Source organism: Melopsittacus undulatus, chromosome 6 (genome assembly GCF_012275295.1).
Source record: "Melopsittacus undulatus isolate bMelUnd1 chromosome 6, bMelUnd1.mat.Z, whole genome shotgun sequence".
Lineage (NCBI taxonomy): Eukaryota > Metazoa > Chordata > Aves > Psittaciformes > Psittaculidae > Melopsittacus > Melopsittacus undulatus.
Window position 1 is genome coordinate 9,361,477 of NC_047532.1, and position 15,831 is coordinate 9,377,307.

Sequence of the window (15,831 nt, forward strand, 5' to 3'; positions counted from 1 at the left end):
GCCTTCTTTAGGCTGAACTGTCACAGCTCTCTCAGCCTTTCCTCCCTTGCTGCCCAGCCCTTGGATCATCTTTGTGGCCCTTCTCTGGACCCTCTCCAGCCCATCCACATCTCTTCTGTAGAGAATTAGATTTCCTTGGTATCATTCATAACTCATAAAACATTTAAAACTTCCTAGAACTGTTAACTCTGCTTTGAAAGGAAAAATGACTTAAATCCCCCCTGGCAGCTGAATCGATGGAGCAAGATTAGAAATTCCTGCTTGTAAGCAACAAGTTATTGTAGTGGGAAATGAGGATTTATAAAGATAATTCGTGTTCATTCTCTGGCTTGGGAGCTTCATCCAGGTCCCACCAAGCTCCTGAGGACAGGAGAACATAGAAATGACATAACACTGGAGGTGCTCCAGTGCAGTGGGTGCTCTGACAGGTCAGTGCTCGCAATCTCATACTTAGGCGTGCTTTGTTATTTGTGGTTAATCAAGATGGTTATGGTCAGAGAACAGAGAAGTGGAAGAAGGGCTGAGAATTGGCTGCTTTCTGAATATAAAGAATCAAAACCCAGTGACTTGAGCTGTGTAACTGGGCACAAAGGAAGCACTTGAAAGGGTGGAAAGGATACTGGAATGTCTCACAAAGCACAGGTGACTGATAAAACAATAAAGCAGTATTGTGTTTTTCAGGGTGTTATATGAAATAAAAGACCTGCATCTAACACAAGTTAAAAAATGCCTAGAAAAGGATTTCTGGAGTGGCTGATTTGAATAGTGCAGAAGGTAAAGATCAGTAGGAACTGGTTTTGTTTGTGCCTCTGTGGTTACACACAGGATGATCAGCACAGGTGTTGGTGTGTAACAACACAGATGTCTGGTGGTTTTGTATGAGCTGCTTTAATAGTGGATAATTTCTCATTCAGATCTCAAAACTAGCAGGGAGTGCATAGAATCCCAGCCTGGTTTGGGTTGGAAGGGACCTTAAAGCTCCTCCAGTTCCAAATCCTGCTACAGGCAGGGACCCCTTCCACTGGAGCAGCTTGCTCCAAGCCCCTGTGTCCAACCTGGCCTTGAACACTGACAGGGATGGGGCAGCCACAGCTTCTCTGGGCACCCTGTGCCAGCGCCTCAGCACCCTCACAGGGAAGAGCTTCTGCCTGTGCTCTCTCTCAATTCAATCCTATCACTTCGGGAACGACTCGGCTGAGCCTGAATTGCGCTGGATGAGCCCTCAGCAGAGCGAGAAAACAGGAGGAAAAGCTCGTTCGTGGCACACACGGAGCGCCCGGAGCGGCGCTTCACTCTCGGCAGGACTCAGCTTCAGGGGGACAACGGCGGCCGGGCGAGGCAGGGGGGACCCCAGGGACGGTGCCGGTACCGCCGTGGGTGACACAGGGCACGGCGCCGGAGCCGCCCGGGGGCAGCAGAGGCCGCAGAGCGGCTGGGACCGGTCGGGACCCCCCTTCCCTTCCCGTCCCGTCTCATCCCGCTCCGCTCCCGCTGCAGGGCACGGCCGGTGCAGACCCCGCAGCTGAGCGGCCTCCGCCGCCACCTCCCTCCGGGACGGGGCGGGACGCACCGCCCGCCTCTGCCCCCCCCCACCTTATAGCGCTGCCGCCGCGCCCGAGCGCCGCCCGCCGCCGCCATGGGCCGGCTGCTCCCAGCCCCTCCGCTGCCGGCCCCGCCGGGATGAGCGGCAGGCGGCAGTGCCAGGGCGGCCACAACGGCTCCGAGCCCGGCGCCATGCGGCAGCGCGGCAACGGCACCGGGCGGGCGGCGGAGGAGGGCTGCAGCGGCGTGTCCGTGGCGTTCCCGCTCACCATGATGGTCACGGGCATCGTGGGCAACGCGCTGGCCATGCTGCTGGTGTCCCGCAGCTACCGCGCCAAGGAGAGCCGGCGCAAGCGGTCCTTCCTGCTGTGCATCGGCTCCCTGGCGCTCACCGACCTGCTGGGGCAGCTGCTCACCAGCCCCATCGTCATCTCCGTGTACCTGTCCAACCGCGCCTGGCACGCCGTCGACCCCTCGGGCCACCTCTGCGCCTTCTTCGGCTTCAGCATGACCGTGTTCGGCCTCTGCCCGCTCTTCATCGCCAGCGCCATGGCCGTGGAGAGGACGCTGGCCATCCGCGCTCCGCACTGGTACGCCAGCCACATGAAGACGCGGGTGACCAAGGCAGTGCTGCTCGGCATCTGGCTGGCTGTGGTCGCCTTCGCCCTCCTGCCCATCGCCGGCCTGGGCCAGTACACGCTGCAGTGGCCTGGCACATGGTGCTTCATCAGCACCGGGGACAGCCAGCTCACCGGCAGCCTCTTCTTCGCCTCCACCTTCGCTGTGCTGGGGCTTCTGTCCCTCGTGGTGACCGTGGTCTGCAACCTGGCCACCATCGAGGCCTTGGTGTCTCGCTGTCGGACCAAAGTGACCGCGGCACGCTCCAGCAAGCAGTGGGGACGGATCGCCATGGAGACACTGATCCAGCTCCTGGGGATCATGTGTGTCCTCTCGGCCTGCTGGTCACCGCTGCTGGTAGGTCACCGTGTCACCCGACGTGGGGTAACCACAGGACTCCTTCATCCCTTGGGGCAGGGGGGATCCAAGAGCCAGGGCAGGGTGGGGGGCACCAGTGGTTCATGTTCCTCATGGGCAGTATGGATGTCCTCTGAGGAAAGAAAATGGGGACAGGGACAGAGCCGGGAGGACAGGGTGCCCAGAGAAGCTGTGGCTGCCCCATCCCTGGCAGTGCTCAAGGCCAGGTTGGACACAGGGGCTTGGAGCAAGCTGCTCCAGTGGAAGGGGTCCCTGCCTGTGGCAGGGGTTGGAGCTGGAGGAGCTTTAAGATCCCTTCTAACACAAGCTGTGATTCTGCACTCCTAGGAAACAGCTTTCTATGATTTTTTATTTACTCCCAACTTGTAGCAAAACTTCAGTGCTTTGTGAGCAAAGGTTTGACTTTGACTTTGTGGTCGCCTTCTGGCTTTTCTGTCCCATTTACAGCAGAATTCTGGGCTTCTTGCTTCTGTTGTTTTGAAGTACCCTTGCACTGCTTTCCACCATTCTGTTACTCCTCACTTAATGACCTTTCTTTCAGAAAGAAATCACGCCGTTAGCAGAGAGTATGACTTGTTGAAAGTTGTGCTTGGAATCCATGAGCAGGCAGGGGCTCAAGCAAGCTGCAGTGATCTTCAAGTTACCTGTACTTTATGTCTAGAGAAGGGGTTTCCTTCTTGTGCGCAAAGAAATGGAGCTCTCATAAATGTGGCTGTAAGGAGAGGGGCTGACAAAGGTGACAGCAAAAGGGAATGAAGTAAAAACAGAAAACAATTCTAGTAATGTTATCCTTGTAAATTAATCCAAATTCCATCAAATCTCCAAAACAACCCTGCCCCAAAGCAAGCCATAGGCTGAGAGTTAACTTTCTAGGGATCATTAACAGCTTGTGGCGAAGGCAAAACACGAAACCACAGCGAAAATCTAGTGAGGACTTGAGAGCAGAGTGATGTTCTGCTCCTCACAGCCCAAGGAGCGTTAGGTTTGGGAAGTTAAAGCAGGAGAGTGCCCTGTCACCATCCCAGCTCTCCGTGCATGGGGCAGCCGTGGTCCCAGGCACCTTGGCTCGCTGGTAACACTGAGGGGCACGTCCTGCTGACGGGTGCAGTCAGCTCCCATAGGGACACCCCAGGATTTCTGTGTTTCACAGCAGTTGACTGTTGCATGCGTCCCTGCCGTTAAACAGATCAACAGATCAGGAGGTATTTAGTAAATGAAAGAAGGTTTTCGCCTCTCAGCCCTTCTTCTGTAGTGTTTCCGTCGGGATGCGGGTTCTGCCCTCCGCAGCCAGGGCAGCAGGATCCACTCTGCTCCCTGAGGTTTTAACCAGCCTTGTAGCACAGAGGGAAAATCCCTGCGGTGAGGCACACTGTTTCCCTTCCTTCAGAATCGGAGTGCTCATCAAACTCAGTGCGGATGCAGGGATTCCTCTGGTGCTTCCCTTTCCGCGGCGTTCTTGCAGGTTTAACCGGAGTCAAAAGGATAGAGCTGCCCTGGCACTGCTGAATGGATCTGGGGAAGTGTTAATGGGAAGTGTTAACGGGAGGTGTTAATGGAGCCGAGCCCAGGTCGGAGCCTGCTGCAAACAACCCTGACCCCTCGCTTCGGGAGCTGGTGAGAGAGAGCAGGGATACTTGGAGCTGTGGAAGGGAACTGATTCCCTGGAGTCACGGGCTGGGGCGGCAGAGGAGATAGCGGCTGTCAGCACCTTGCAGGCACTTGGTGGTGGTGGGGAGGACCTGCTGCCCCTCCGCGGACACAGCCTGGTCCAGAGTGAGCCTGTGAGCAGGTCCCCTTCCCGTGCGGCTGCAGGAGCACTGGGGAGCACCCACCGTGTCCCGTGGAGCTCCGCAGAACCCCTCTGCTCAGCGTGTTCTCCAGTCTCCGTGCTCTCAAGGCAAGAGTCACGACTATGGGAGCGGTTTCACGTGTACTCGGCTTCTTCTGTACCACTATAAGTACAAGTTGGGAGTAAGAGGGCATGTTTGGAAGAGTGACCGTGGAGTAATGCGGGTGCGTTTTCAGTGGAAGCCAGATTGTGGAACTCATTTAACTCCAAATAGCGGAATCATGTAGCAGTTGTAAGAAATTTAGTTGAAATGGGAATCCATAGATTTTCAGAGTTTGGGGTTTTTTGTTTTGTTTTGTTTTAAGGTATCTGAGTGTTACAATGAGAATTAGTGGATTCTGACAACTTTTACAATTAAACAATGCCCTTTTACACAGGCACTGTTTTTAGACTTGACGTGTTGATGCAAATGACAAAATCAAATGTGATTTAACAGTGACACTTCTGATGATAGTGGCTGTGCTCTAAACGAAGCCTTCTGCCTTCTCTTGGTCTATACTGGGTTTGGTAGCAGACAAGGAATGCAAGCATGATCTTTTGTTGTGTGCCTGGGATCTTACTTGAATTCTGCCTGGAGAACCTGGGAAAACATGTATATTTACGATCCTGCTTTATTGTAACTGACTTCCAGTTTGTGTTAATCTTGGATTTATTTTGATGCTCAACTGTGGAGCGTAACCATTGAACTAAACTGTCAGCAGATTGCAATGGGTCTGAGGGAAATAGAAGAGGCTGTTTCTTGGTTGCAGAGAAACCAGTGCAGCACAAACTCTCATAATAATTATTTTAGAGCTACAGGCTCAAAATTATTCACTTGGAGTTGTTTTGAGGGTAGTTAAAGCCAAAATGCTCAGGTATTCTGCTGCTTTTCCTATTAAAATACTTGTATTTAAAATAAATTAAATAGAGGAATTAAATAACTCCTTCTTTACAAGTATTTTTATTAAAACCATGTTATTTTGTAGTATTTTTAGAGGTGTAAAACGTAGTTCTGGAAAGCACCTTCACTTAGAACCAAAGACTGAAATCACTGAGCTGCTATTCTGTGAATCAGGAGCTGTTCCCACTAATGCTCCTCTTTCCCGTTTCAAAACTGCCCCAGATCCTTTCAGTTTGGTCAAAAAAACAGAGAAAAGGGAAAAGAAAGGAACCCGTGTCCATGCTGGGCAGTGGGAAGTTCTCCTGCATGCCCCCAGAGCAGAGTCTGTAACAGCATTTGGGCTGCTCGAACTGAAATACTCCATCCTGCCTCAGCCCCAGCACACACAACAGGAGTCCTAAAAATATAATGAGACAGAATTACCACTCTGATTTTGAACCAGGGTGGTACATGTCATACCATGTTTGAACCAGGGTGGTACATGTTGTACTATGTTTGAACCAGAGCGGTACATGTTGTACTATGTTTGAACCAGGGTAGTACATGTTGTACCATGTTTGAACCGGAGTGGTACATGTCATACCGTGTTTGAACCAGGCTGGTACATATTGTACCATGTTTGAGCCAGGGTGGTACATGTAGTACATGTTTACATGTAGCACAGGGACAAATCACACCCTCTCCATCGTGGCTTTCCATGGTTCACTCTGTGTTTCATCAGGAGAATCCTCTGCTCCTACAGCTCGCTGCTTTATGTGTGAGAGAACGATTTGAGCAACAGCTTAGGGCTGACAGGAGAGGAGCAGCAGTGTAAGGGGATGAATCCTCCTGTCTTCACAATGCATAGAAAATGTTTGGGGTTTTGGAAGCTATCTCAAGGAAAGATTGTGCAGTCTGGGACCAGGATTTCCCCATCAGGTTGCAGACCAGCTACGCAGCTCCTGCTTGGCTGAAAAATAAGCATCTACAAGTGCATCAGCTGCTTCATTCTCCATCCTTTACTGCAGCAGTTTCCAGCATAGATTGTAAAACTACAGGAATCTATTTGGAAAGCTTTTGTCTTCCCCTTGTAACTAGAGTGGAAATTCATTGCAGGCTCTTTGCAGTGTAATTATGAACTGCCTGGAAATTCCTGAGGTCACACAGGCTGCCCATGGGAAGTGGAGCTAGTGGCAATATGGCACAGGGATGGTTCCCAGCTGGGGTCTATGAAACAACCTGGAAATTCCAACTTCATTCAGAGCACTGTAAAGATGTCTCAAAGAACACATCCTGTGTTTGGTTGTGGGTTTGAAAATCAGAGCAGTGGAGGTTTGGTGCTGTGGTAACCCTATACTCAGTGATACAGTAAAGTTTTATCTGCTCTAACTGAATAAATCCAGTTATCAGCTTTCTTCATTTTGAGCCAAATTTTTTACTGGCACAGACTGTGTAGTTCCAGCACCTGATGTTGTTTCTCCACCTTTTGCAGTCTTAATTCATTTAGAAGACCAGTGCAGGCCCTAATAAACAACCTCTAAGGATATAAAACAAATAGAATTTCCAGTAGAGCAGTTGTTGGGACAACTGATATTCCAGTAAAGGAATATTATGTAATAAGCCCCCAAATAAGCGGCAGTTGTCTGCTTGGGAAGTGTATTTTATTAGCCTGATATTTCTGTAGCTCCATGGGTTCACTAACAAAAGGACATGACAGCAACGGCTGCAAAGCAAAGGCCATTGCAGAGCTCCCAAAGAAAGAGCTGGAAGAGCTGGGAGAAAGGGACCTGAATACTGGGAATGATGAACATGGTGTGGTTTCCCTGGCTGCAGTGTTCACACAATACCAGTACCCTCCATGGCACCGTGATGCTGCAGTCCCCAATGAGGTGGGCTGTGCTGGATGCTGGACTGGTGGGCATGGGAGGCAGATGCTGCTGGCAGTGTAGACCGAGCTGTGACAGTGGCAACAGGGCCAGCAACAGCACCCTGAACAGCCGTAAGTGGCAGGGAAGTGGTAGGGTTGTGGTTGTATGGGCCTGGTGCACAAGGGCTGTTTGGTGTGGTCTGTCCCTGTATCTTCCCATACTTTCCAAAAGCTCTACCAGTGGTTACTGATTTTCATTTGCATTTAAATTAAATGTAATCCTCAGCTACTTCTATTTCAAGAAACACAAACAGTTCGAGTTTGCTGCCCCAGCAGCCTTGCCTTACGGACCCATCTTAGGCTTTCCAAGGTCAACACGTGGTTATTGATCTGGTACCCAGAATATCCCTTTGAATGGAAAAACCATCCCCCGTAGCCTCTCCTCTGGGGCACTGCTGCGCTGGGTGTCCCAGTTCCTGGGAATAGCAGCGGTCCAGATGTGACCTTTCCGGGTGACACTGCACTCCAAAGGGAGCCTTCTGTGGGAAAGCCTTGCTGGGATCACTCAGCCTGTGGTGCTGTCAGTGTGGGTTCTCCTGGTCCTTTTGGAAGGCTGAAGTCTAGAAGTTGACAGGGCTGTGAATAACTGATCACAAATCTCATCCCTCAGGCTCTTCCCTGCTTGTTCAGGACTGCTGGCAGTTCATTTAGTATATGGTACCACTGACCTTGGCAAAGACAGCAAATTAGATGTGCATCAGCACTACTGAGCAGGGTCATCCATCTCCATGAGGATTTCCAGGCTGTACAATCAGGAGAGGTCTTCAAGTCATGTCCAGAGAAACTGTGGCTGCCCCATCCCTGGCAGTGTTCAAGGCCAGGTTGGACACAGGGGCTTGGAGCAAGCTGCTCCAGTGGAAGGGGTCCCTGCCTGTGGCAGGGGTTGGAGCTGGATGGGCTTTAAGGTCCCTTCCAGCACAAACCAGGCTGGGATTCTATGAATCTATGCCCAGAAGAGATTTGCAAGCAAGAAAAGGACCTGTCCAAGAGAAGTCAGGTGTTCAGTAGCAAACCTTGGAGCACAGAGTGCAGCACAGTTCCTATCCCACCTTCCCAAGTGCAAGGTCACTCCACACTTAGGACATGGTACCCAGCATAAAGCCCCACTCACTGTTAACTGCCATACATCATGAAGCAGGCTCTGTCCTGGCATCAGCTCTGCCTTTTGCCTTGCTCTAAAGCACCCCAGAGCTTCCTTCTGCATCACAGCACAGGAATTTCCCGTTGTACAGCTGATAACCATGTTGTTTTGGCAGCAGGTTGTATGCTCAGAAGATATTCCCGTGTTTATAGGCTCCTGGGAAAAACATTGCAATACAAAATCTAATGTAGCTTATCTTAGAGAAGCAAGTAAAAGCCTCTAAAGTGATATATTTTGAAGCAGCTGGAGTTGGTACAGAAAGCTCAGGAGAAAACTTCAGACAACAGATACCAATGATTACATTTATCTGACATGTATCAGAATGTGATTCCTATTTCCCATGTTGTATATTAGTGTGTGAGAGCATCACACCACCAATCTGGTGAGCTCTAGCACCAGCTTTAAGAAACAACCAAGCAAAAAACTTCTCTTTGTTTTCCCATGAATAAACAGGAGCCCGGTACCAATGCCAGTGCTCCCATGGCTGGAGCCCTGCCCTGGAGATCCCAGGCTGCTCTGCTCTGGTTTGGGTTGGAAGGGACCTTAAAGCCCATCCAGCTCCAACCCCTGCCACAGGCAGGGACCCCTTCCACTGGAGCAGCTGCTCCAAGCCCCTGTGTCCAACCTGGCCTTGAACACTGCCAGGGATGGGGCAGCCACAGCTTCTTTGGGCACCCTGTGCCAGTGCCTCAGCACCCTCACAGGGAAGAGCTTCTGCTTAAGAGCTCAGCTCAGTCTCCCCTGTTCTGGCAGGTTCAAGCCATTCCCCTTGGCCTGTCCCTACAGGCCCTTGTCCCAAGCCCCTCTCCAGCTTTCCTGCAGCCCCTTTGGTGACGCTTTGAAATATGAGTGATAAAATTACCCTAAAGTGTAGTTTGTGGGGTAAAAGTGTGAATCAAAGCTGCCTCCTCTTTGTTTTTCCTGAATAAATGAATGACTTTTCCTGACCTGTGCTTACATACTGACATGCGCCATCCACATAACACCCATGGCAGGATCCCACAGCCCTGTGCTGTGTAACTGGGATGGTAACTCCAGGTGCTGCCATGCCTAGTGGAGTTTCATCCCCTAGAAATCAACCTGTGTATGGCTTTTGGCTGCCAGGCCAGAGCTGTATCATGCTGTGAGCTGTGGGAGCCCTCAGCTATGGATACTTCTTCTTGTGTGAAACATCTTCCAGTGTAAATAGTGTCTCTCTGCCATGCTGGTGCGGATACTGTGGGAAACATTCCTAAATATATCCCTCTGTTCACTGGAGGAGCTGAATGGAGGGAGGAAGGAGGAAATAAATACAGGTCAGGTTGACACAGAGCACAGTCTGTGGCTTTCAACAAAAGAAAAAGGTTTTTTTGTTGTTGACTTAAAACACTTTCTTGACTCCTACCCCCAAACACCTTCAGTAACCCTTTCTTTCAAGTTTGGCTGAGCTTATACGCAGAATAGTTTATCTTAAAATCAAACGGTGAAACTTAGAAGCCATAGAATCAAACAGCTTTAAAATAAATGAAGACATTTTTGTATTTTAAATTCTTTTTCCTTACTGTTAATATCATAATTTTGAAGAGCTAGACTCATCATGTGTTATTTACCTGTTCCGTGTAATTGCGATACCTGATCATGATAACATCATGGAATCATGGCACGGTTAGGGTTGGAAAATGAGGACCTTTAAGTCAGTTTACAAGGTCAGTAGTTTTCCTCCGTAGCCAAGGCCATCTCGAACCTCTTGGACACACAGCTTTGGCTGTGTCTCAGGCAGGGAGCAGCATGTGCTGCCTGTGGTTAGCATGAGGTCAGTAAATAAAGCTGAGTGATGCTGAAAAGTTCCATGCTTATCACTCATTTTGCACACACAAACTCAGTGCTCTCTCCATGCCTATGTGCTCTGATGAGGGAGGAAAAGCGTTTATTGGCAGGATTGTACCTGCAGCCCTGATCCAGCTCTGGGGCAGCAGCACCAGAGGGACCTGGAGCTGTTGGAGCAAGGCCAGAGGAGGCCATGGAGCTGCTGCGAGGGCTGGAGCAGCTCTGCTCTGGAGCCAGGCTGAGAGAGCTGGGCTGGGGCAGCCTGGACAAGAGAAGGCTCCTGAAGGGGACACCTGAGAGCAGCTTCCAGTGCCTAAAGGAGCTGCAGGAAAGCTGGAGAGGGGCTTGGGACACGGGATGGAGGGATGGGATGAGGAGTAACAGCTCCAGCTGGAAGAGGGAAGGGCTAGATGGGATCTTGGGAAGAAGATCTTCCTTGTGAGGGTGGTGGGACACTGGAGGGGGTTGAATGAAGAAGCTGTGGCTGCCCCATCCCTGGCAGTGCTCAAGGCCAGGTTGGACACAGGGGCTTGGAGCAAGCTGCTCCAGTGGAAGGTGTCCCTGCCCATGGCAGGGGTTGGAGCTGGAGGAGCTTTAAGGTCCCTTCAACTGATTAGGAGAAAACTCCAGGAACAAACTTGCCAACAAAGTTTTCAAGCTGACAAGCAGGTATTCTTTATTGAGGCACTGGGAGACATGGGGGATAACTCCTCCTAACGTGTATCTCCCTATTGCTACACAAGCCATCCTTATATAGTCCCTGGGCATACATACATATTCATGAGGCTACATATGGATTACATCACTTTCCAGAAAGCTCCCCACATGTGTACAGAATTGTGGTGGTTGTCTCTGAGGGTCGTTTACTTCTTCCAACAATCTTCATCACTTCTGGCAGCCTTTGAAGCACTCGCAGTAGATGCTTGTACCAGTTCAATTGGTTCATTAGCACCAGAGACACAATAACCCTCCTATCCTCCTACTTATCAGTTAGTTTACCCACAGCCTATCCCAGACACCTGCTATTCCCAGATACTCCTTATCCCTGTGTCCTGTTTTTCTAGCCTGTTTTTCTTAAAACTACGTCAACTATAATGATTTATCTTGTGCCAGTATGTTCTCTAGCTGTACTCTATTTTTCCTATGTATTATGCACCTCAGTAATTTTCCACTGCTACTGTTACAAAGCCATTGAACTTAACATTGCTTAAAACTAAATCTAAAGGTTTATATATTCCATGTTGTGATTTTGTGTCCCCCTTGTTTCACAACACGAACCAGGCTGTGATTCTATTGATTCTGTGATTTTACCTCCTGGGATATCTGCATGTAATGACACACAGACTCTTAACTGATACCTCTTTCTCCCCCTGGATTTCCTCAGATAACAATGCTGAAGATGATCTTCAGCCACACGTCATTTGAGCACTGCAAGGGATTCTCCAGTGAAGCCCAAAGCTCAGAACTGCACAAGGAATGCAATTTCTTCCTGACCGCCGTGCGTTTGGCTTCCCTCAACCAGATACTGGATCCGTGGGTTTACCTGCTACTCCGAAAGATCCTGCTCCAGAAGTTCTGCCAAGCAGCCAATGCTGTCTCCAAGTGCTCCAACAACGAGTTCAAGGAGAGGTCCATCACCTTGACAGAGGAAATCCGACGGACAGCAGCCTGAAGGAACAGCCTTTTGCATGGAAGCTGCTTTTGCCAACGAGTCATTTTAAATCTTACTGTGAATTGGGGTGTCTGTAACTCATCAGCATCGTGTAAATAGCTCAAAGTGCAATTATGGCGTGGACCTCCAGTGCCAAACAGTTATTTATATAACGTGCTAGGAATTCACAAATGCAGGAAGGAATTGGGTTGGTTTCTGCATTCTCTTGTTATTGTTGTTCAGAACTGAGCTGCAGAACATGGCAATCTGTCTGCCTGAAAGAGAGTTTTGAGGGAATTCTCTTGCATTAAGGTAGAAAAAAAAAGGGTTTTCTATCTGCGACACTTGGAACAGATTCAACAGATTAAATTACTAACAGGATCCACTCCTATATATATTTCAATGCTAAGATAATCTACTTCAGAGAGTCCCTTTTTCCTCCTTTTTTTGTCTGGAGGGACAAGGGGAGAAAAAGGCAAAATAGAGAGGAATTGAAGGAAAACAAAACTAGGAGGCTTTATTTGGGTTTCAGTGGCTTAAAGCTGAAAAGGCTGTGTTGTACCAGTGATGGTGCATCATTTCTGTCAAGAGCTAAGGTAGCATGGATTTGTCCTGATAAAACTCATTCAGCTTGAATGCCAAAGTGAGCTCATTTGCTGAGGAGGGTGAAGCACTGGGACGAACAGCCCGAATGGGAATCTGTGATTGTTTTATTTTAATGGGAGCCTGGGAACTGCCCAGGCTTAGCCAGAATTGCTGTTTGCAAAGCACGCTATAAACCCACTCTGAGCAGATGGAGAGAGCGATAAACAGGTTGCAAGAGACAGTAAATGTTCTTCTGCCTGTAGATTAATGGTGAAGGTTTACAAAGCCAAAAGTGCTGCTTTCAGATGGGTTGTTTTATTTGGAAATGCACGCGCCCAGGGATAAAATGAGCATCACGTGAATTTTAAGGAATGGGGTTGCCACTCAAAACATCCTCATAACTAACATGGCCTACAAAGTGGCCAAAATAGTACCCCAAATAGTACCAACAATAGTTTATTTCTTCTTTCTTACAAGAAACTAAATCTGAGAGCTGTGGCAGCTTGGAAATTGTTAAATGAAGCAGACTGGAAGAGGTGGGTTGGAGTGGGTGCGTTGATCACATCTTTCCCCAAGTCACTTTTGGTCTTTGTTAGAAAACTGAGTTCCAATCCATTTGTGTCACATCTGAAGTTCGTATTTCAAAAAGCACCATTTTTATCTTCTTTTCTTCACCCTTTTGTAGATGACAGCCTCTAATGTCTCCTCTTTCATGGACTCTTGGGTGAAATTAGGTGCCAATAGCATAAAATATATCGTATTGTTTTACACCATATACACCATTTACAACATATACTATGTGCCATATAGTGTCGAATTCAGGGGCCTTACAGGCAAATGTAATCCTGCATCTGGTGGGAATTTCTTGCACAGAACCTTTGTATTTACTTCTCTTCCATTGTTTATAAAAGTGACTCCTCAGCAGAGAAACTGGCTCTCACTGTTCTTGTTCCGCTACTGCCTCATCTAATTCCTCATCTGCAGAAGTCTGATTTTCTCTGGGTGGCATTTCAGTGCGCCCTACAAGCTAATAACATCTTACTCTAATCCAAGAGCCAGCCTAAACCCACAGAGGCACTTGGCAGTGCTGGGGCACGGGTGCACTTGATGATCATAAGGGTCTTTTCCAACCTGGTTGATTCCGTGATTCCTTGTCAAGACATTTCCAATCAGCAGCAACACTCGCAGAGCATTCAGCATATCTGGGATCCTGAGAGGGGGAAGTTCAGTGAGGAACAGTGGATCAACCCCTTCTACAGCTCTTTAGAGGAGCAAGAGGAGAGCTCTGGGTTTCCTGCCCATGGTCAATCACGCACATGTCACTGAGAGAGCAGCTCAGCCATGACATTGCCTGAAGTCATCAGAGAGAAGGCATTGTGCAGAGCAACAGCACATGGGGTCCTCTCTGCAGGATCGGGGGGGGTCTCACCTAGGTTCAGTTCATGTTGTTACACCATGCTTCTTTTAGTGAAGAAGGACACTTACATGGCAAAAAGGCAGTTCTAGCCCTGTGAGGGGTGGTATAATGAAAAAGCTACTTTTAACTACCAGAAATTGGGAGAGAATGCCTGGTTTTGATTTGTTTACAGGGGAGTTTGAGCACTATTTGCCAGCCATGGGATGTGGCTGGAGAATGCACTTTCAGAACTGGCTTCAGAGAGCTCCAGTGTCAACGAAAGCTGTTGTTTCCATTTACTGTCTGGGTGGGAAGGTGTATTTTTGTTGCACTTCTTTAAAGATGCCTTTCTAAAACTGGTTGTAATGTGTTGTCCTTCTGTCAAAGGTGTTAGGGAGGGAGCTGTGGTGTAGGGAAACACAATTTGTTTGCCTTAAAAACAAGCTTGTTTGTGTACCAAATCCATGTGTGTTGTACCCGTCAGAATAAAAGCTCAGTGGAGTAACCAGTCTGTTTCCCTGATGGCTCCTGCAGGGACATGGGGGCACAACCGTGTTGAAGAGCTTGTGCTCTGCTGGAGCTGCAGGTGGGGGGGAACATCAAGCTCCTGTAGTTCCATCCCCCTGCCTTTAGGCACTGGAGCTTCCCGCAGCAGAGGGGCAGGATCCCCTCCCTGAGCTGCTGCTCAGGCTCTGGGGGTGCAGCCCAGCACATGGGGGGGTTCTGGGCTCAAGCACTCACTGAAGCTGGGTCATGGGGAGCTTCTGCTCACCCAACAGCCCAAGTCCTTGTCCCCAGGGGTGCTCCATCCAGTCTCCCCCAGCCTGGGGATTGCCCTGACCCAGGGACAGGGCCCTACACTTGGCCTGGTTGCGCTCCATCAGGTTCACAAGGTCCCACCTCTCCAGTCTGTGCAGGTCCCTCAGGATTCCATCCCTTCCCTCCAGCCTGTTGGTCCCATCACACAGTTCGGTGTTGTCACATAAGGCATTATTTAGTAACAGGCCTTTCCAATAACCAGTGTTTCACAGAGCACTGCTGCTGACAGAATCCAGTAGGATCTGACAGCTTAGCACAGGTCAGTTCTTATCTGCACCATCTCCACTAACATCCATCATTAGGATGGGCAAATCCAACCCACCACAACAGAACTCAATGTGCTGCTCCAGTGAGCCAGTAAAACACCACCATGTGTTTCTGCCAAGTTAAATGACCTCCACAGGAGAAACAGCAAAAGATCATACACAGTTTAGCCTGATTACAAATATCCTTCCTGTTTCCTTACTGCTCAATGGATTCAGAGTCCATTTAGAGTCTCACCTCTGAGAAACAGCCACTTGCTAATGCAAAGGGAAGATACCCAGTGAAGCTCATCTTCCCAATTACAGCTTTTCATGGCTGCTTTCCTGCAGGGATATCCTCGCAGAAGAAGGGGAATAAAGGAAGTGTCCCATGGGGAGGTGCTCCATGGCAGAAACCTGGTTTTGGTATAAACTTCTGCAGCTGGGGCAGAGCCTGAGCTGCCAGGTGCAGGAGTTAATGTCAACAGTGCTCAGCTGATGGAAACCTTGAAACAGGTGCTCTGCAGCTGATAACATCAAAAGCAGCTTCATTTACAGTTTCTCAGCCCCCATGATGCTGCAGAACAGGGAAACTCCGTCACTTCATTGTTACCTGATAGTGAGCACATGTGAGCAGCTGGACATCAACAGTGGCTGCTCACTGAAGTCTTTCACTTGTGGGTACCAGAAGGGAACATGAATAACTCCATCTGTGGGTGCTTTGACATGAAAAGGGACCCTCTTGGTACCAAACAGATGAAATCCAAATTAAGGATGGAGCATCTCTTGTGAGACTCCCAAAGAGCTGTGCAGGGCCACAGAATGGAACCAAGCATGGTGGTTGGGCTCTGGTCACTTTGCAGAGCCACACATCACATGCTCCATCTGTGTCCAGTGTTCAAGGCCAGGTTGGACACAGGGGCTTGGAGCAAGCTGCTCCAGTGGAAGGGATCCCTGCCCATGGCAGGGGCTGGAGCTGGATGAGCTTTAAGGTCCCTTCCAACCCAAACCATGATGC

At 49.4% G+C, this 15,831-nt stretch overlaps 1 protein-coding gene across 1 annotated transcript; it reads left to right on the forward strand.

Moving 5' to 3' along the window:
• Positions 1-1,680: 1,680 nt before the first annotated feature.
• Positions 1,681-13,660, forward strand: PTGER3 (prostaglandin E receptor 3). The gene is made up of 2 exons (XM_034063967.1): positions 1,681-2,517; positions 11,505-13,660. Exons 1-2 carry the CDS (start codon positions 1,681-1,683, stop codon positions 11,790-11,792), a joined length of 1,125 nt encoding a protein of 374 aa, XP_033919858.1. The 3' UTR covers positions 11,793-13,660.
• Positions 13,661-15,831: the final 2,171 nt, after the last annotated feature.

Excerpts from the sequence above, each read along its gene's own strand:
- PTGER3 (XM_034063967.1), top strand. The coding sequence starts at position 1,681 with ATGAGCGGCAGGCGGCAGTGCCAGGGCGGCCACAACGGCTCCGAGCCC. Across the intron at positions 2,518-11,504 it reads CCTGCTGGTCACCGCTGCTG|ATAACAATGCTGAAGATGAT; the intron begins GTAGGTCACCGT and ends GGATTTCCTCAG.